This window comes from Chiloscyllium plagiosum, unplaced genomic scaffold (genome assembly GCF_037043375.1).
Source record: "Chiloscyllium plagiosum isolate Xiang-an unplaced genomic scaffold, Cpla_swu_hap1 HiC_scaffold_24, whole genome shotgun sequence".
Classification (NCBI taxonomy): Eukaryota; Metazoa; Chordata; class Chondrichthyes; order Orectolobiformes; family Hemiscylliidae; genus Chiloscyllium; species Chiloscyllium plagiosum.
In genome coordinates, this window is record NW_028270162.1 from 46,159,730 (window position 1) to 46,180,279 (window position 20,550).

General features: G+C 42.1%; 1 protein-coding gene across 4 annotated transcripts in view; it reads right to left on the reverse strand.

Annotated features, from left to right (window-relative positions):
- LOC122562764 (synergin gamma-like) overlaps positions 1–19,108 on the reverse strand; it is a 35,135-nt gene extending 16,027 nt beyond the window's left edge. Inside the window, exons 1-5 of one of the 4 annotated variants that reach the window (XM_088000127.1) lie at positions 18,745–19,108; positions 17,548–17,593; positions 15,463–15,586; positions 5,375–5,431; positions 4,379–4,475 (exon numbers count right to left, since the gene is read on the reverse strand). In XM_088000127.1, coding sequence (XP_087856253.1) covers positions 4,379–4,475; positions 5,375–5,425 — 148 coding nt within the window. In that variant the 5' untranslated portion in view covers positions 5,426–5,431; positions 15,463–15,586; positions 17,548–17,593; positions 18,745–19,108. Of the gene's footprint in view, positions 1–4,378; positions 4,476–5,374; positions 5,432–5,532; positions 5,687–15,462; positions 15,587–17,547; positions 17,594–18,744 lie in introns of those variants that run through there. The other 3 variants (XM_043715921.2, XM_043715920.2, XM_043715924.2) reach the window with 3 other exon arrangements.
- Positions 19,109–20,550: the final 1,442 nt, after the last annotated feature.

Sequence of the window (20,550 nt, forward strand, 5' to 3'; positions counted from 1 at the left end):
GAACTTGGATTTTCTTGTCAATAAGTCACTGAAAACCAACTGACAAGTGAAGGTTAATGGACTGTTAGCCTTTAATTTATTTTTGTCACACGTACCTAAGTACAGCAAAAAGTTTTGTTTTTGCAAGCAATACAGGCACTACAGATCATAACATACAAGGACACACAGATCACAGGGTGTTTAGAGAGAGCAAGGCATACAAGATACATGTCTTCACAGGAGGTGCACAAAGGCAACATCAACATTAGAGGTGTCCATTCAGCAGTCTAATAACAGTGGCAAAGAATCTGTTCTTGAACCTGTTGGTACGTGTGTTTAAACTTCTGTACATTCTGTCTGACAGAAGAAGTTATTATTGGGGTGGGAGGAGTCTTTGATGATATTGGCTACCTTTCCACAGCAATGAGAGGTATAGATGGAGTCAGTGGATGGAAGGATGGCTATCGTGATGGTCAGGGCTGTGCAAACAATTTTCTGTAGTTTCTCACTGTTCTGGACAGAACAGTTGCAGTACCAGTTCTTTACGCATCCAAATACATTGCTTTCTATGGTACATTTGTAAACGTTGGTGACAATCTTTATGGAAATACCAGAAAGAAAAGGCATTGTTGTGCCTTCTTGACTGTCACATCTACATGGGTGGTTCAGGACAGATTGTTGGTTACTGTCACTCTTAGGAACTTGATCCTCTTGACTCTCTCCACCTCAACTCTAGATAGGGGTTTGTCCCCCTCCTTGCTTCCTGAAGTCAATGATCAGTTCTTTAGTTTTGCTGACCTGAGGGATAGACTGTTATCATTGTACCATAATACCATTCTGTATTCTGACTCGTCATTGGTCAATATCTGACCAACAAACTTGTAGATGACCTCATTCGCAATTTGGCCACATAGTCATGAGTATACAGGGAGTACAGTAGGACATTCAGTACACATCCTCACAAGCAGATTTGACTCCAAGAGTAGTGAGGTCTTGCTTCAATTGTTTAAGAGTGTGGTTACACCATACCTGGAGTACTGTGTGCAGTTTTGGTCTTATCTCAGTTATTGCCATAGACGGAGTGCATTAAAAATTCACCAGATTTTTTTCTGGGACAGTGGGACTGTCCAATGTGGACAGATCAAGCAAAATGGGCCTCTATTCTCTATCGTTTCAAAGAATAAGAGGTGATTTCCTCAAAAATTACAATATACCTAGAAAGATAGACAGGGTAAATGCAAGTAAGACGCTTTCTTCTTTGGAGAATCTAGAATTAGAGAGTACAACTTTAAAACAAGGGGGGTGCCATTTAGGATTGAGACAACGAGAATTTTTATTTACTCAGAGGGCTGTGGAAGTTCAATCATTGAGTATCTTTAAAATAGAGGTTCATAATGTTCGATTATCAATGACAAAGGATTATAGGGATAGTGTCAGTAAAAGGCAATGAAGTGTTCAATCAGCCATGATCCTATTAAATGGGTGCAGGAGGATTGACTGGCTGAATGATCTACTCCTGTTCCTATTTCCAGATGGAGTCTCCCGCAACAGTACTCAGCCAGCCACCAGGAGGTGCTCTAGAATTGCCTGAGGGCGATTCTACTTTATCTGATAGAAGTGGTTATCACAGTGAGATGATAATCTAAATATAAAAGTTGTTGAAAAAAAGTTTAAGAATATATAGGAAAAATTAAACATTCTGAAAATGGAAACAGAGCAACAAATGTGACCTTGCAAAATTGGTTATTCACTTCCACCCAGCACCAAGCTTCTCATCATACTAATAAGACCCTATTGATTCATTCTCCATTGTCCACTGCACATTGTTATTCCTACCAACTCCATTTGCATTAAGTACTGATATTGATGCAGTCTCCATGGCAACCTGGGTTTGTTTGTATAAAAAGGAGGCAACTGAACTTGAAAAAAAATCTCAGTGAGAAACAGGATAGGAGTTAGTCATGAGTCTGAAGAAAGTAAACCGAATCTTAAGCCAGTGACCCACCTCAGTACAAGTCAGAGGAAATCGGTGTTATGGTAGACCCTGCCTCATCAATGTCAACATAAAACACCTTATAGTACTAGGAGACGCAGCCCAATGTTCTGATCAATATTTCTTACCTCAATCAATATTCTCTAAACTTAACCATTTAAATAAAAATTTTACATTAAACAGATGTTCCTTTTCTCAAAGTCATTTTTTAAAACCAATTTAGAATCACAATTCGGTTTATTGTCCCGTGTCGTCAAGTTATAAAAGGAGTACAGTTAAACGTGTACAATGTCATCAACACATGGCACCATCTTTGATTAGATTCGATTAGATTCCCTACAGTATGGAAACAGGCCCTTCTGCCCAACAGGTCCATACCAACCCTCCGAAGTGTAACCCACCCAAGAGTAACCCATCTTAGGTACTAAGTACCTAGGTACAAATCCTAGCTACGAAAAAAAAAGAGAAAATAAAGAAAGGAAAGTTACATGACATTACAAATATACATAGTACAAGGTGGAATGGCCACAAGATCACTGAAAACAACAAATGTTGGAGATATGAGCATCCATAGAGACAGAGCAAACTACGTTTCAAATCTCGACAACTCTTCATCAAAGCTGAAGTGAAGCGTGGAGGGGACAATATTTATGCAATGGTGGGGAGGTGGGATAGTGGGTGTAGGGTGCTGGTGGAGAAAAGATGACTGGGCAGGTTTAAATTAGGACAGCTATTCACTTGTCTCCAGAACGTTAATCTCATCATCTCTTTACAGCATCCAGTCCCTTAATTTAATCCAAGGACCAGTTTTACTTGTAAATCTTCCCAGCTTACAACAAAAGGTCATGAGAACAGGAAGCGTTCTGGTCAGTCATGTGATGGAAAGAAATTTGGTCGCCACAGTTCCAGGCTGACACACATGTTGAAGTGTACATTGCCACAGCACCCTTATCAAAAGCTTTCTCTTGGTTACTTTCTCCATCCCATTAGGTATCCTGAATATCTTCCTAAAAGCCCATCAGACTAAGTAACGTTCATTGCACTTCATTGGCAATGCTGGCAGCATAAGGAAGGATTATACCTGAAATGTTGGACCTCTCCACCTCCTGATGCTGCCTGGCTTGCTGTGTCCTTCCAGCCTCCTGTTTGTCTACTCATCTTCCCATCACAGCTATTCATTAAAAAAAGTGTTTTAAAAATCCCACTGAGTAAGATGCCACCCAGTACTGCATACACAGAGAACCAGAACCAGTTCGTGCTAACCATAATGTCCCAATTACCATACCTTCCTTAATGGCTAATATTGAATCAAGTTTATTGTCACATGTACTCAAATGAGTGAAAAGTTTACAAGTTGCCAATTACAGCACCATCTTAGGTACAAGGTACCTAGACAGAGATTCTTCAGTACAATTTCTTAGAAACAAAAAAGTTTAAAAAAAGTTCAGCATTGCAGATCATAGGAATAAATTAGAAAATAGAGAAATATAAAATTCAGAACAACAGTCCTTTCTACCCTGTCCACACTGGCAAACTCAAAATTGTCCTCAATGAGAGGATACTGAATCACTCCAGCAGTAGATAACAAAAAAGGTCAATCTTTTTCCCGGATAGCAGAATTTCTTTAGCAATAGGACTTTTTTTTTAAAGTGGGAATGCCAAAATTGAAATAACGTGTAGCTAAACAGCACCATGAGCATAGTCAATGTCCTTCAGCGCTTCCCTTGTACATTAACAACAAATTTGACACCAAAAGACATGAGGATGGGTGGCTGGAAGTTTAGCAAAGGAAGTAGAGTTTCAAGACAAAAACTTTAAAAGAGGGCAGAGGTGAAGGAGACATTTTAAAGCCTACTCCACAGGCAACTGAAGGTATGGCACCAATGGGTGATAATATGGGTATACATAGTTCAGAATATAGAGATCACAAGGGATTGAAAGGCTGGAACAGATAACAGAGACAGGAAGACACAAAGCCACTGAGGGATTTAAAAACAAGGATGAGCATTTTAAATTCAAGATGCTGCCCCAAACCTGCAGCCACCAAGTCACAGAGTCATTGAATTATGGGTGAATGGGACTTGGTGTAGGTGGTGAACAAAACTGAGGATAAGTTCAAGTTTATGGAGGGTGAAAGATGGGAGGCTAACCAAGAGAGCACTGGAGTTATCAAGTCTGGAGGTAACAATGACAGGGATGGGAGGTTTCAGAAGCCGATGAGCTGTGCCATGTATGGAGATGGCAATATCATTGCTGTATCACTTCTGAAGTGAATTGAACCCAAGGTACAGTCTCTGTATTTAATGGAAAATTAATGGATGCTGGAGCTTCTCTTTAATACAAATATTGTCTAAATCTGCTAATTACTGCAGCTGTCAGCATAGCTAATAGTGAAGCATCACTCACCTGAGATATAAGCAATTCCTTGTGGAGATAGCAACACTTCACTGCACACTGATGGCTTGCTGATGGCACACAAGGTATCATTTGCAGTTCTAATAACCTGGAAAGGATCACATCGGAGATAAATGAAGTCCTGTGGTTTTACGTTGAGTTTATATTGCCTTTAATTAAGTTTAAATAAGTTTAATTTCATATCTAATCTTGATGAAGCCCTTGTTCATTTTGGATGACAGATGTATGTTGAGACTTTCAAGTTTCTTGGAATGGACATGCCTTGTTTGTCCTTAGACTCTGGAAATGAGCTGCAGTTGAAAGCAGTGGTTAGGAACAAGTGGTCACATTGGTTATCTTTTAGCTTTGGCAACTGGTCAGCACTATGTCAACAATGACTAGCATTTGTAAAGTATCTTTAGCATAATAAAACATCTCAAACCACTCCACAGGTACATAATCAGACAACAGGCTGACCCGGCGACATGGGAGACATTAAGGCAGTTGACCAAAGACTTGGTTAAGAAAACTAGAGCAAGGAGTTATTATGAAAGGTCACAGACATGAATCATTCATTCTGTTACTCTCTCCACATATGCTGCCTGACCTGACGAGCGTTTCCTGAATTTCAGAAGATGATTGGCTTTAAGGAGAGTCTTCAAAGAGAGGTGGAAGAGTGAATTCCAGAGTTCCTTGCCCTTGCTATTACCAGAGAGTCAAAAACCTTTGGAGTCTTCCTTCTACTGCCCTTTAAAAAACTAATTTCAGTTACATCACAGATTATGGACCAGTCTTGCCGCAAATGTCAGCAATCAATCTATTCACAAAAAAAAGTATTGAGCATACAGCAGACAGATAAAATTCCCTTTGATAATCTTATTTGTTCTAAGTGGAGACTGGAGGTCATTGGCTGGTATCCTCCCAATGAAGTAACTGGTTCTTGGCATTAGAAGGAAAATAGTACCAGGGATGTAGAAGTCAATGGAATTAGTAAATTCAGTATTTTACCTTATAAATACTGTCGAGGCATCTCTGCAAACTATTAACTTTGTCTTCCATGATGCTCTGTACAGAAATATCAATTGTCAGAATTAAAATGAAAATTAATGATGGATGGGAATTTTAAAAAAAAGCTTTACTTGATGCAGCTTAGAATTACCACAGACCATAAATAGTTAAACACATCGCTGCCGAAATTGTGATTTCATTTCGCCTGAAGTTATACTTCAGGACTCAGTCAATGTCTCCAGATCTTGCCTTCTTTTTAAACAAAATAGTCTGAAACCATAAATTCTCTGCAGTCTACAAACATCACATTGTCTTGTCTAATCATTGAGGATCTTGCTGTTCACCACTTTATCCTCTGCCATCCTCACCTGATCTGACCTACATGGGACTCCAGATCCAGAGCAGTGTGGCTGCTATCTGAAATGGTAGAGCGTATCTAACAGCCACAAGGTCTGATAAAAAAGGAATGAAACCAGACGGACTTGCCAGTAACAACTAAGGTGCTGGAAATAGCAATGGCAAACATAATCCTGTTGACACTGCAACACCCTCCACACTAACAACTTGGGTTCTTAGATTACTTACAGTGTGGAAACAGGCCCTTCAGCCCAACAAGTCCACACCGACCCTCCGAAGAGAAATCCACCCACACCCATTCCCCTACATTTACTCCTTCACCTAATGCTACAGGCAATTTAATATGGCCAATTCACCTAACCTGCACATTTTTGGACTGTGGGAGGAAACCCACACAGACACTGGGAGAATGTGTAAACTCCACTCAGACAGTTGCCTGAGGTTGCGCTGTGAGGCAGCAGTACTAACCACTGTGCCACTGTGCCGCCCAGACGGTGCCAGAATTGGGAAGAGCTATCCCATAAACGTAATTAGCAACAATCTGACATGGTAAGGCATTATTCTGAGAGCACGACTACGTTCAGACACCACCCTCACCATCCCGGAGTGTCCCCTGTCCCACCAACTGAATAGACTAACCAGAGGGGACAGCACAGTGGGATATAATCATAATGGAGTAGTTCTGGGAATCCTGAAACTTGTGGTCTCATGGTATCAGGTTAAACATAGGCTGATTACTATATACCGTTCTCCATCAGCTGATGAATCAGTGATACTCTGTTGAACAAAACTTGGAGGAAGCATTGGGGGTGGCTTAGTAGCACCACTACAGACCAAACTGGCTGAGGCCTAAAAGACATAGCTGCTAGACTGGGGTCTGTGATGGGTGGCAAGAGAACTGACAAGTAGGGAAAATCTACTTGACTTCATCCTCACCAGTCCAGTTGGAGCAGATGTATCTATGTATTATAATATCGGTAGTAGTGACCACTGCTCAATCTTTCTGGTGGTGAAGTCGTGGCTTCATATTAATAATATCCTCCACATGATGATACTATATACAGTAAAAGTTTTTGAATAGATCTAGCAACTCAAGACTGGGCATCCATGAGGTCCTATGGGTATCAGCAGCAACAGACTTGTACTCCAACACAATCTGTAGCCTGGTATATCCCCCATTCTATCACATCATTAAGCCAAGGGATGAAAACAGGTTCAATGAAGTGTACAGATGAGCATGCCAGGAGCAGCAAAAGGCACGCATAAAGGATAAATGCAAAACAGAGAATACTGCCCACTAATGAATCTTAAGGGAATACTTCTGTCAGTTCAGTAAGATGAACAAAGAGCTGAAAGAAAGGAAATAGGTCCAAGTCCTGTATCATCAATCCAATGAAAACACTGCCAGTTTAGATCTGGACAAACTAACATGTACAACAGATCAAGTTCAGCAGATGCAGCTACAGAAACATTGGCTTGACTTCAAAGCAATGCTGCAGAAAATAATTTACCCCCCAAAACAGCTGGGCATGCATAAGTTACAAATTACAGTGACAGTATTTTCAGAAATAAATACTAGCTATGATATTCTAGCAAAAAAAAAACCAGAGTAAGATAAAGAGGAAATCAAATAACCATTGAAGCAGTAAGCGGAAGAGATCCAGGTTTCAAAGAAAACAAAACCAGAAACAGGTTGGAGAAATAGGATAGTTAATTGGGCAGTTTATGAAGGAAAAAATATAATGTTCCATCCAAAGGCTAAAACTTTTGACAGAATTAGAAGAATCCAGAATGTAAAACCACAGGCTTCGAAAAGAGATGAAAGTTCATAAGGAACACTCAGTAAATGCCAAAAAGGTAAGAACCACTCTAGAGAAACAAGATCAGTCAGTGGCTGATCTGGAACAATATTTGGCTGTGTGCATCAGTAAATTGTATAAGAGCAACTGCGTCCCCTGAAAAATAAACTTGACAATTCAAAAAGGATCAATATTCAATATCACTGATAAATGTGGGCAAACAACAGCACTTCCAGACAAAGTCACCATCAGAGATCTGGGCAGATCAGCAAATACTTTATAAAGACTCTTAGGCTCTCTTCTTATTGCAAATAGTTAAAATTCCTTTGGAAAAAGAGGAGGATGTTTAAAGTATAACATGCATTTAAAAAGAGTTGACTTTTAATGGCTCTATGTGCTGTGTGTGTCTTATATTGTGACTCCGCCTAGCAAGGAGTCTGCCTAGCACAACAACTCAGTAGCTTGATGTAATGCCTGCTTTATAACTTGTGATGTGTTTCATTGTTTTAAATCAACCAACCCACAGAGTTAATCAATCCCTGACAAGAGATTATTTATTAGACCATTATTATATTACAATTATTGAATGTTCTGGTTAGACCCCATTTAGAAAACCTGGAGGTACATGCTCACTAGAATGACATAAGGGCTTAAATTATGGCAAGTTTCACAGTCCAGACATGCATTTCCCCAGCATAGAAAGGAAAACAGTGATCTGGGTGAAGTGATTATTATTAAACAAATTGTTCGGTAGTGTTGGTGTAACATCAATCCTATGGTGGGGAGGTGCAGGATAAGAGTGTGTAAACTTAAAAGTGTAGTATGTCAGTTGTACAATGCTGAGATAGGATGTTGTTGATTCTGGGTAATCCAAGATGGAGGATGGGAAAAATTTCTGGCTGTAAGTGCTGCTCCTTTTTTTGAGGTATTTTAGGTGCTGGAAGTGATTTCCTCGAATTCCAGGAGCAGCAATCACTGCTTGTGAGAGTATGAGAGTATGAGAGTGTGAGTGTGAGTGTGAGTTGTGAGTGTGAGTTGTGAGTGTGAGATGTGAGTGTGAGATGTGAGTGTGAGAGAGAGTGTGAGAGAGAGAGTGTGTGAGAGAGAGTGTGTGAGAGAGAGTGTGTGAGAGAGAGTGTGTGAGAGAGAGTGTGTGAGAGAGAGTGTGTGAGAGAGAGTGTGTGAGAGAGAGTGTGTGAGAGAGAGTGTGTGAGAGAGAGTGTGTGAGAGAGAGTGTGTGAGAGAGAGTGTGTGAGAGAGAGTGTGTGAGAGAGAGTGTGTGAGAGAGAGTGTGTGAGAGAGAGTGTGTGAGAGAGTGTGTGAGAGAGTGTGTGAGAGAGTGTGTGAGAGAGTGTGTGAGAGAGTGTGTGAGAGAGTGTGTGAGAGAGTGTGTGAGAGAGTGTGTGAGAGAGTGTGTGAGAGAATGTGTGAGAGAATGTGTGAGAGAGTGTGAGAGAGAGTGTGAGAGAGAGTGTGAGAGAGAGTGTGAGAGAGAGTGTGAGAGAGAGTGTGAGAGAGAGTGTGAGAGAGAGAGAGTGTGAGAGAGAGAGTGTGAGAGAGAGAGTGTGAGAGAGAGAGTGTGAGAGAGAGAGTGTGAGAGAGAGAGTGTGAGAGAGAGAGTGTGAGAGAGAGAGTGTGAGAGAGAGAGTGTGAGAGAGAGAGTGTGAGAGAGAGAGTGTGAGAGAGAGAGTGTGAGAGAGAGAGAGAGAGAGAGAGAGAGAGAGAGAGAGAGAGAGAGAGTGTGAGAGAGAGAGTGTGAGAGAGAGAGAGAGTGTGAGAGAGAGAGAGAGTGTGAGAGAGAGAGAGAGTGTGAGAGAGAGAGAGAGTGTGAGAGAGAGTGAACCTGCACAGTTACTGCCTTTGCTGTTTTTGAATTCATGTGTCGCTGGACATCGGAGTACGTCTGGGAAAATTAACAAGCAGTGAATTTCACAACCAATCTTGGAGGAACCGGTTTGGGCGAAGTTCACAACACAGAATCAGAAAAGTTAATTGTTGTTTTAAGTCTGGCCAAGAGAAAGGCTGCAATAGTGAGCACAGTGGGTTCTTTCTTGATTATATGTTGTTGGAGAGAAGTCTCTTGATTAAACTTAAAATATAAGCCATAGCTATTAATTTAACTTGGTGCAGTGTTTTGAGGAGGAAGAAGATGGTGTTATTTTCTGAGTCTGAATATTGTGAAGGAGTAAATATGGCCTTTGCAGTGATACATACTTCTTGTCAGATGTGGGAGTTTAAAGAGAGTGTAAGGGTTACTGCGGATTATATCTGCCATAAATGCTGTTGGATTTGAATCTTATCAGATCAAGTCAATCGATTGGAGAGACAGAAAGAAGCGATGAGGAATTTGCAACAGCAACAGTATGTGATGGATGGCAGTTATAGGAAGGGGGGAAAACTCTCAGATACAGTCACATAGATGGGTTAACTCCAGGAAGGGTAAGAGAGGTAGGCACCTAGGGCAGGAGTCTTTTGTGGATATACCCATTTAAAACAGGTATGTTGTTTTGGAAAATGTAGGGGGTGTTGGATTCTCAGGGGAACGTAGCACGAACAGCCAAGTTTCTGGTATTGAGACTGGCTCTAATGCAATGAGGGGTACGTTGGCTTCCAAGAGATCAATTGTGTTACGGGATTCTGTAGTCAGAAGTACAGACAGATGTTTCTGTGGCCAGCAGAGAAAAAGCAGAATGGTGTGTTGTTTCCCTGGTGCCAGGATCAAGGATGTCTCAGAGAGGGTGCAGAATGTTCTCACGGGGGAGAGCGGCCAGCAAGAGGTCATTGTCCACATTGGAACCAATGACATTGGAAGGGAAAAGGTTGAGATTCTGAGGGAGATTACAGAGAGTTAGGCAGAAATTTAAAAAAAAAGAGGTCCTCAAGGGTAGTAATATCTGGATTACTCCCAGTGCTACGAGCTAGTGAGGGCAGGAATAGGAGGATAGAGCAGATGAATGCATGGCTGAGGAGCTGGTGTATGGGAGAAGGATTCACATTTTTGGATCATTGGAATCTCTTTTGGGGTAGACGTGACCTATACAAGAAGGACGGATTGCACCTAAATTGGAAAGGGACTAATATACTGGCAGGGAAATTTGCTAGAACTGCTTGGGAGGATTTAAACTGGTAAGGTGGGACCCAGGGGGATAGTACAGAAAGAGATCAATCTGAGACTGGTACAGTTGAGAACAGAAGTGAGTCAAACAGTCAGGGCAGGCAGGGACAAAGTAGGACTAATAAATTAAACTGCATTTATTTCAATGCAAGGGGCCTAACAGGGAAGGCAGATGAACTCAGGGCATGGTTAGGAACATGGGACTGGGATATCATAGCAATTATAGAAACATGGCTCAGGGATGGGCAGGACTGGCAGCTTAATGTTCCAGGATACAAATGCTACAGGAAGGATAGAAAGGGAGGCAAGAGAGGAGGGGGAGTGGCATTTTTGATGAGGGATAGCATTACAGCTGTGCTGAGGGAGGATATTCCCTGAAATACATCCAGGGAAGTTATTTGGGTGGAACTGAGAAATAAGAAAGGGATGATCACCTTATTGGAATTGTATTATAGACCTTCTAAATAGTCAGAGGGAAATTGAGAAACAAACTTGTAAGGAGATCTCTGCTATCTGTAAGAATAATAGGGTAGTTATGGTAGGGGATTTTAACTTTCCAAACATCAACTGGGACTGCCAAAGTGTTAAAGGTTTAGATGGAGAGGAATTTCTTAAGTGCACACAAGACAATTTTCTGATTCAGTATGTGGATGTACCTACTAGAGAAGTTGCAAAACTTGACCTACTCTTGGGAAATAAGGCAGGGCAGGTGACTGAGGTGTCAGTGGGGGAGCACTTTGGGGCCAGCAACCACAATTCTATTCGTTTTAAAAACGTGATGGAAAAGGATAGACCAGATCTAAAAGTTGAAGTTCTAAATTGGAGAAAGACCAATTTTGACGGTATTAGGCAAGAAAGCTGATTGGAGGCAGATGTTCGCAGGTAAAGGGACGGCTGGAAAATGGGAAGCCTTCAGAAATGAGATAACAAGAATCCAGAGAAAGTATATTCCTGTCAGGGTGAAAGGGAAGGCTGGTACGTATAGGGAATGCTGGATGACTAAAGAAATTGAGGGTTTGGTTAAGAAAAAGAAGGAAGCATATGTCAGGTATAGACAGGATAGATCGAGTGAATCCTAAGAAGAGTATAAAGGAAGTAGGAGTATACTTAAGATGGAAGTCAGGAGGTAAAAAAGGGACATGAGATAGCTTTGGCAAATAGAATTAAGGAGAATCCAAAGGGTTTTTACAAATATATTAAGGACAAAAGGGTAACTAGGGAGAGAATAGGGCCCCTCAAAGATCAGCAAGGTGGCCTTTGTGTGGAGCCATAGAAAGTGGGGGAGATACTAAATGAATATTTTGCATCAGTATTTACTGTAGAAAAGGATATGGAAGATATAGACTGTAGGGAAATTGATGGTGACATCTTGCAAAATGTCCAGATCACAGAGGAGGAAGTGCTAGATGTCTTGAAAAGGCTAAAGGTGGATAAATCCCCGGGACCTCATCAGGTGTACCAGAGAACTCTGTGGGAAGCTAGAGAATTGATTGCTGGGCCTCTTGCTGAGATATTTGTATCATCGATAGTCACAGGTGAGATGCCGGAAGACTGGAGGTTGGCAAATGTGGTGCCACTGTTTAAGAAGGGCAGTAAAGACAAGCCAGGGAACTATAGACTGGTGAGCCTGACCTCGGTGGTGGGCAAGTTGTTGGAGGGAATCCTGAGGGACAGGGTGTACATGAATTTGGAAGGGCAAGGACTGATTAGGGATAGTCAACATGGCCTTGTGCATGGGAAATCATGTCTCACAAACTCGATTGAGTTTTTTGAAGAAGTAACAAAGATGATTGATGAGGGCAGAGCAGTAGATGTGATTTATATGGACTTCAGTAAGGTGTTCGACAAGGTTCCCCATGGGAGACTGATTAGCAAGGTTAGATCTCATGGAATACAGGGAGAACTAGCCATTTGGATACAGAACTGGCTCAAAGGTAGAACACAGAGGGTGGTGGTGGAGGGTTGTTTTTCAGACTGGAGGCCTGTAACCAGTGGAGTGCCACAAAGATCTCTGGGTTCTCTACTTTTTGTCATTTACACAAAAGATTTGGATGCGAGCATAAGAGGTACAGTTAGTAAGTTTGCAGATGACACCAAAATTGGAGGTTTAGTGGACAGCGAAGAGGGTTACCTCAGATTACAACAGCATCTGGACCAGATGGGCCAATGGGCTGAGAAGTGGCAGATGGATTCTGGATCAGTGGTGCTGGAAGAGCACAGCAATTCAGGCAGCATCCGAGGACAGGCAAAATCACCTGAATTGCTGTGCTCTTCCAGCACCACTGATCCAGAATCTGGTTTCCAGCATCTGCAGTCATTGTTTTTACTAAGTGGCAGATGGAGTTTAATTCAGATAAATGTGGGGTGCTGCATTTTGGGAAAGCAAATCTTAGCAGGATTTGTACACTTAACAGTAAGGTCTAGGGAGTGTTGCTGACCAAAGAGACCTTGGAGTGCAGGTTCATAGCTCCTTGAAAGTATCGTCGCAGGTAAATAGGATAGTGAAGAAGGTGTTTGGTACGCTTTCCTTTATTGGTCAGGGTATTGAGTACAGGAGTTGGGAGGACGCGTTGTGGCTGTACAGGACATTGGTTAGGCCACTTTTGGAATATTGCGTGCAATTCTGGTCTCCTTCTTATCGGAAAGATGTTGTGAAACTTGAAAGGGTTCAGAAAAGATTTACAAGGATGTTGCCAGGGTTGGAAGATTTGAGCTATAGGGAGAGGCTGAACAGGCTGGGGCGGTTTTCCCTGGAGCTTTGGAGGCTGAGGGGTGACCTTAGAGGTTTATAAAATTATGAGGGGCATGGATAGGATAAATAGACAAAGTCTTTTCCCTGGGATTGGGGAGTCCAGAACTAGAGGGCATAGGTTTAGGGTGAGAGGGGAAAGATATAAAAGACACCTAAGGGGCAACGTTTTCACGCAGAGGGTGGTACGTGTATGGAATGAGCTGCCAGAGGATGTGGTGGAGGCTGGTACAATTGCAACATTTAAGAGGCATTTGGATGGGTATATGAATAGGAAGGGTTTGGAGAGATATGGGCCAGGTGCTGGCAGGTGGGACTAGATTGGGATGGGATATCTGGTCGGCATAGACGGGTTTGACCGAAGGGTCTGTTTCCATGCTGTACATCTCTATGACTCTATGACTCCAATTCACCAGAAGGTCTTCCTATCCTCTCACCACAACTTTGATTTATGAAAATGTTTTGGAGAAAGGTGAGCATCTGTGCATTATTTTCTCATGAACTAACCTCTGATCTTCCAATTCAAATCATTGGTTCAGTCAATGGGGAGGTTTGAAGATTCGGCTTTGCAGCTTTTCAGAGATTATACAACGACCAGTCACTAACTTGGTGCTAGGCAAAAGTGAGGACTGCAGATGCTGGAAACAGAGTTTAGATTCGAGCGGTGCTGGAAAAGCATAGCAGGTCGGGCAGCATCCGAGGAGCAGGAAAATTGACATTTCGGGCAAAGGGCGATTTTCCTGTTCCTCCGCGCTGCCTGACCTCCTGTGCTTTTCCAGCACCAATCTAATCTCGACACTAATTTGATGCTGAAAACCGCAGGCCAAATTTTTTGATCAAGGGTTGCGTTGTGAATTTACAGGAAACTATATCCTCTGGGACTTGGATGTCAACCACAGTGGGCAGAACCTGAATATCGGAGTGAGGCCATTCAGGTGTGGACTGGAAGTGCCTCTCAAAATCCCTAAAGCGTGGAAGCAGGCTATTCAGCCATCGAGTCCACACTGACCCTACAAAGAGCATTTCACCCAGACCTACCCACAGCCCCACCCCTATCCTTGTAAACTTGCATTTCCGATGGCTAATCCACCTTGCCTACACATTCCTGGACACTATGACCTAGTGATATTATTGCTGGACTGTTATTCCAGAGATCCAGATAATGTTCGGGGGACCTGGGTTCAGATCCTGCCAGAGCAGATGGTGGAATTCGAATTCAATAAGTATCTGCAATTAAGATTCTGATGACGAACTATAAATCTATTGCCCATCTGGTTCACTAATGTTCTTTAGGGAAGGAAATCTGCCATCCTTACCTGGTCTGGCCTACATGTAATTCCAGACCCACAGCAATGTGGTTGATGCTCAACTGCCATCTAGGCAATTAGGGATCAGAGTAAAAGCTTTCTAGCCAGGGACACCTTCATTTCCACGAATGAACTAAAAATATTTAGCAGGGCCAATCCACCTAACCTGCACATCTTTAGACTATGAGAGGAAACCACAGCATTCAGAGCAAACCTATACAGACACAGGGAGAATGCGCAAACTTCACATAGACAGTTGCCCAAGGGTGGATTGGACCCAATCCCTGGTATGGTGAGGCAGCAATGCTAACCAGTGAGCCACCGTGCCACATTAAGGATAGAGGAAACCGGGAACTCACTGCCCAACTGAAAACTTTGAAACAGAGATTGATAGATGTTTGTTAGGTCTGAGTATTTTGGGTTACAGAACCAAACGTGAGGAGATGGGCTTAAGATACAAATAAACCATGATCCAATAGAGTGGAAGAATAGACTTGAGAGGCTGAATAGTTTCTATGTTCCAAAGCTGTAGGATGTAACCTTGAAATGATCAGAACATTGTGTAGCACATTGACGTTGGCAGGAGTTCAGGAGTTACCAACATCCTGTATGTTGGAATGTTCCAGGTGTTCCACTTGCAAAGACTCCCATAATTGTACTGTCTGACCATAACTAATCCATAATTAATAGCCTAATTGTCACAACTACTGACATGCTTCCTTTGCAATTCAAAGAAGAATTACCTATATTTAATGTCTTACTTGCCTCCTTTGACTCCATCTTGTGCTTTTAAAATTGTTAGAACCTACATGGGTAGATGATCCGTTTGACTAGAATCTTCCATGATGACATCATTTCAGCAACAGGAACAAGTCTGACATAATTCTGCAAAAAAAAACAAAACACCAAATGATTCCCCTCATTTTTGTTTAATGATGAAGAGATTCATAATTCTGGAAAAATCCAGTCAAGAGCAGCACAGTTCAGAGGCAAATGCTTTGGGTCCATGTGTCTAAATCCCAACCATATCAGCTTTTAGCATTTAAATTCAATTAAATAAGTCTAGAACTAAAAACTAGTTGTGACTATGAAACCATTCGTGATTGTCATAAAAACCCATTTTGTTCACTTATGTTTAGGGAGAGAAGTCTGATGTCCTTACCCAACCTGACTTACGTATGATTCAAGACACACAACAATGTAATGGACTATTAGTTACCCTCTATTATAGCCAAGCAAATCACTCAATTCAAGAGGGACAGGCAACAAATACCAGTCTTGCCCATGTCCCACGCAAGGCCCATGTCCCACGCAAGAATAAACATTAAAAATCCACTTCAACATTTACAGAGGAACCTCGATTATCTGGCATTCAATTATCCAAATATTGCATTATCCAGTAAGATTGCTAGGTCCCGATGCTTGGCTAGACTACATTATCCGGCATTCAATTATCCGGAATTCGATTAACTGAATGAAATACTCCCCACCCGTGTCCTTCAGATAATCGAGATTCCTCTATATTGCGTTTAAAATCATCTTTTAAGCTGCAGCACAAAATGTTTTGAAAGAATCAATAAAAGCTTCACTAACTTAGAGTCATAGAGATGTACAGCATGGAAACAGACCCTTCAGTCCAACGCGTCCATGCCGACCAGATATCCCAACCTAATCTAGTCCCACTTGCCAACATCCGGCCCATATCCCTCCAAACCCTTCTGATTCATATACCCATCCAGATGTCTTTTAAATCTTGCAATTATACAAGCCTCTATCACTTCCTCTGGCAGCTCATTCCATACATGTACCACCCTCTGTGTGAAAAGGTTGCCCCAAGGTCTCTTTTATATCTTTCCCCTCTCACCCTAAACCTATGCCCTCTTGTTCCGGACTTCCCCACCCAGGGAAAAGATTTTGTCTATTTATGCCTCTCAATTTTATAAACGTCTTTAAGGTCACCCCTCAGCCTCTGACGCTCCAGGGAAAACAGCCCCAGCCTATTCAGCCTCTCCCTATAGCTCAATTCCTCCATCGTTGTAAATCTTTTCTGAAGCCTTTCAAGTTTCACAACATCTTTCCGATAGGAAGGAGACCAGAACTGCACACATTTTCCAAAGTGGCCAAACCAATGTCCTGTACAGCTGCAATATGGCCTCCCAACTCCTGTACTCAATACTCTCACCAATAAAGGAAAGCATACCAAACGCCTTCTTCACTATCCTGTCTACCTGTGACTCCATTTTCAAGGAGCTATGAACCTGCACTCCAAGGTCTCTTTGTTCAGCAACACTCCCGAGGCCCTTACCATTAAGTGTATAAGCCCTGCTAAGATTTGCTTTCCCAAAATGCAGTACCTCGCATTTATCTAAATTAAACTCCATCTGCCACTCCTCAGCCCATTGGTCCATCTGATCAAGATCCCGTTGTAATAAGAGGTAACCTCCTTTGCTGTCCACTATACCTCCAATTTTGATGTCATCTGCAAACTTACTAACTCTACCTCTTATGCTCATATCCAAGTCATTTATATAAATGACAAAAAGTAGTGGGCCCAGCACCGATCCTTGTGGCACTCCACTGGTCACAGGCCTCCAGCCTGAAAAATAACCCTCCACCAACATCCTCTGTCTTCTACCTTTGAGCCAGTTTTCTATCCAAATGGATAGTTCTCCCTGTATTCCATGTGATCCAACCTTGCCAACCATGGGGAACCTCGTCGAATGCCTTACTGAAGTCCACCGCTGCTCTTCAAAAAACTCAATCAAGTTGGTGAGACAATCTCCCACCCACAAAGCCATGTTGACTATCTCTAATTAGTCCTTGCCTTTCCAAACACATGTACTTACTTCACTAGCTTCTATGTTGAATACATCGCCGTAGAGGAAGAAATTCCTGGAACATAGGATAGATTTCAAGATCAATGTATTGCGGAACCAACTAGAAAACAGGTCATCCTAGACTGGTATTGTGTAATTAAAAGGGGATAATTGGTAATCTAGGTCTGCAGGGTCCCTTAGGGGAGAGTGACCATAATATGATAGAAATTTTCATGAAGGTGGGCAGTGTCGCAGTTGGTTCTGAACTCAGAGTACTGAATCTTAAATAAAGGAAAGTATGAGCGAGTTTTGAGAAGATTTGTATGATGGTATAAAACTATAATGGTATGACGCGCAACCTGCCCAAGATAAATTGGGGAACATTACTTAAAGGAGAGGTAATGGAGGAAATTTAACAAGCATGTGAAGGAACTGCAACAATTGTTCAGTCCTGTCTAGCACAAAAATAAAACGCAAAATATATCCCGACCATGGCTAATAAGGGAAATTAAAGATAGTTTATATTCATGAAAGGAACATACAAATTGCCCACAAAACGCAGTAGACTTGAGGACTGGGAGCAGTTTAGATTTCAACAAAGGAGGAAGAGGACAAAGACATTGAATAAGAGGGGGATCATAAACTTACATAAGAGTAAGTTTGTGGGAGAACATGCATAAGGGAAAGGTTTAAAGGAGATGTGCAAGGTTGGTTTTTCTTTATGTAGAAGGTGGTAGGTGCCTGAACATGCTGCCATGTGGGAGAAGCAAATATGTTAGCAACATTTAAAAGGCATTTGAACAGACACATGTACAGGCAGGACATAGAGGGATACAGAGCATGTGCAGGCAGAGGGGATTAGTTTAAAATGGCATCATGGTCAGCACAGAGAAGATGGGCCAATGGTCCTGTTCCTCTGCTGTACTGTTCTATGTTTGATGACAGTGTATGCTCCCTGTCTCAGTATCAGGGTTATCAAAACTGTGGACCATCATCTTCCCACCTCCCTTCCTCACAATTCTCACCGAGGGGTCATGGCAGTTTTCAAGTCTTGAAAATGAGTCACAGTAGGGACAAAGGTTTGGGAAATGGCAATCGCTTCTGGGTTGGAAGCCACTTCTAACTCAATGTAACTTTTTTAAAAAGCAATTCATTCAAACATATTCAGTGTACTACGCTCGTTCATTCTTTATGACGCATTACTGCAACAATGTCCAGTACTCTTACCATTGCTGTTAAATCTATCTTCTGTCACTCCCCATATTGAAGTAAATTTAATCCATTCATGATAAGTCAGCAGCAGCGCACTGAAGGCTAATTGAAACAACCGGCAGTCCAGAGAGTTCTTCCTGATGAGGGAGTCTTAAATCAACTAGACGTAATTAACAGTGTAACAAAAGTACAGTACACAGAACAGCACCCTCCTCCAGGCACGCAAGCATTTAAGGTATCCCTTAGAAGTTTGAGATAGGGAAGTTAGGTGTCGTGCACTTTGCCCTGAAATAAAGGATTTCTGGTTTCCAACTTCCTGTTCTCCTGGATCATGTGATGACTCGTTGGAATGTTTGCTGCACAGATCTAGGCATGTTCTGCCAGTTCAAATTAGCCAGCGCAAAATTAGATTTAGCTGACTGCTGAAACATGAATTATGTACAGCCCTTACAGGGGGAGCATTTTTAACTCTATCCCACTATATAAAGCAAAAGTTCCATTTGGCTGCCATCTGTTATGCCACCTACTGTACAAAAATGTAAAGTTTGTATTGAGTGCTGCTTTCCGATTTTTCTCAGCGTGTTCCTTTGCCAGGAACTTCCGCATCAGTGCGGAATATAATAGGTTGCAATCCTGGTCATAAATGCATGATCGTATTCACGCTAAAAAGTAAAGACCACAAATGTTAACTTTTTAAAAAATACATAGATAATTAGAATCTTGGTGGTAGAGTCATAGAGATGTACAGCACGGAATTAAACCTTTGGGTCCAACTTGTCCAGATATCCTAAACTAATCCAGTCCCATTTGCCAGCACTTGGCCCAAATCCCTCTAAAGCCTTCCTATTTAAATGTTGTAATAGAACCAGCCTCCACCGCTTCCTCTGGCAGCTCATTCCACACATGCACCACCACCCTCTGCATGAAAAAGTGGCTTCTTGAGGTGGATTTCAAATTTTTCCCCTCTCACTCTAAACCTACACCCTCCAGTTTTGGACTCCCCTATTACAGTGTCAAGAATATCAGGAAAACTCTCAGGTTCATCAGGTGGTCCCGTAAGTTCACAATCTAAAAACGGCAAACTCAAAACTGTAACCACAACATTTTATACTACTATAGCGCCTTTAAGATAAGGAAGGGGCGAGGCCACGGAGGGATTTGAAAACAAGGCTGAGAATTTTTCAAATCAAGATGTTGCCTGACTGGGAGTTAGTGCAGGTCAGCGAGCAAAGGGGGAAGAGTGAAACAGAACTTTTTCTAAGGCGAAAGTGAGGACTACAGATGCTGGAAACCAGAGTTTAGATCAGAGTGGTGCTGGAAAAGCACAGCAGGTCAGGCAGCATCCGAGGAGCAGGAAAATCGACGTTTCAGGTATAAGCTCTTCATCAGGAATGGAGGCAGGGAGCCTGCAGGGTGGAGAGATAAGTGGGGGGAAGGGTGCTGGGGAGAAGGTAGCAAAGAGTACTTTTTCCAAGTTAGGACACAAAGGCAGTAGAGTTTGGATGATCTCAAGTTTAAGTAGTATAGATTGTGGTAGATAAGCAGGAATGGGTTGCTGTAGCCAAAGCTGGAGATAATTGAGACGTGGATGAGGGTTTAAGCAGTACATAGACCAAGACAGGGGTAATTTTGAAATGTGTTTACTGCCGAGAATCCTTCTGACATACACGAGTAGGTCTCACGTTGTACTGTTAACAGTCAAATGATAGGATTTCTTCGAACAACCATAGAATTACATTGAATTCACAGAACAGAAACAAGCCATTCATCCTCACAGCTCAATGCTAAGTGAGTTGGCAGGACTGTGGCAGATGGAATTCA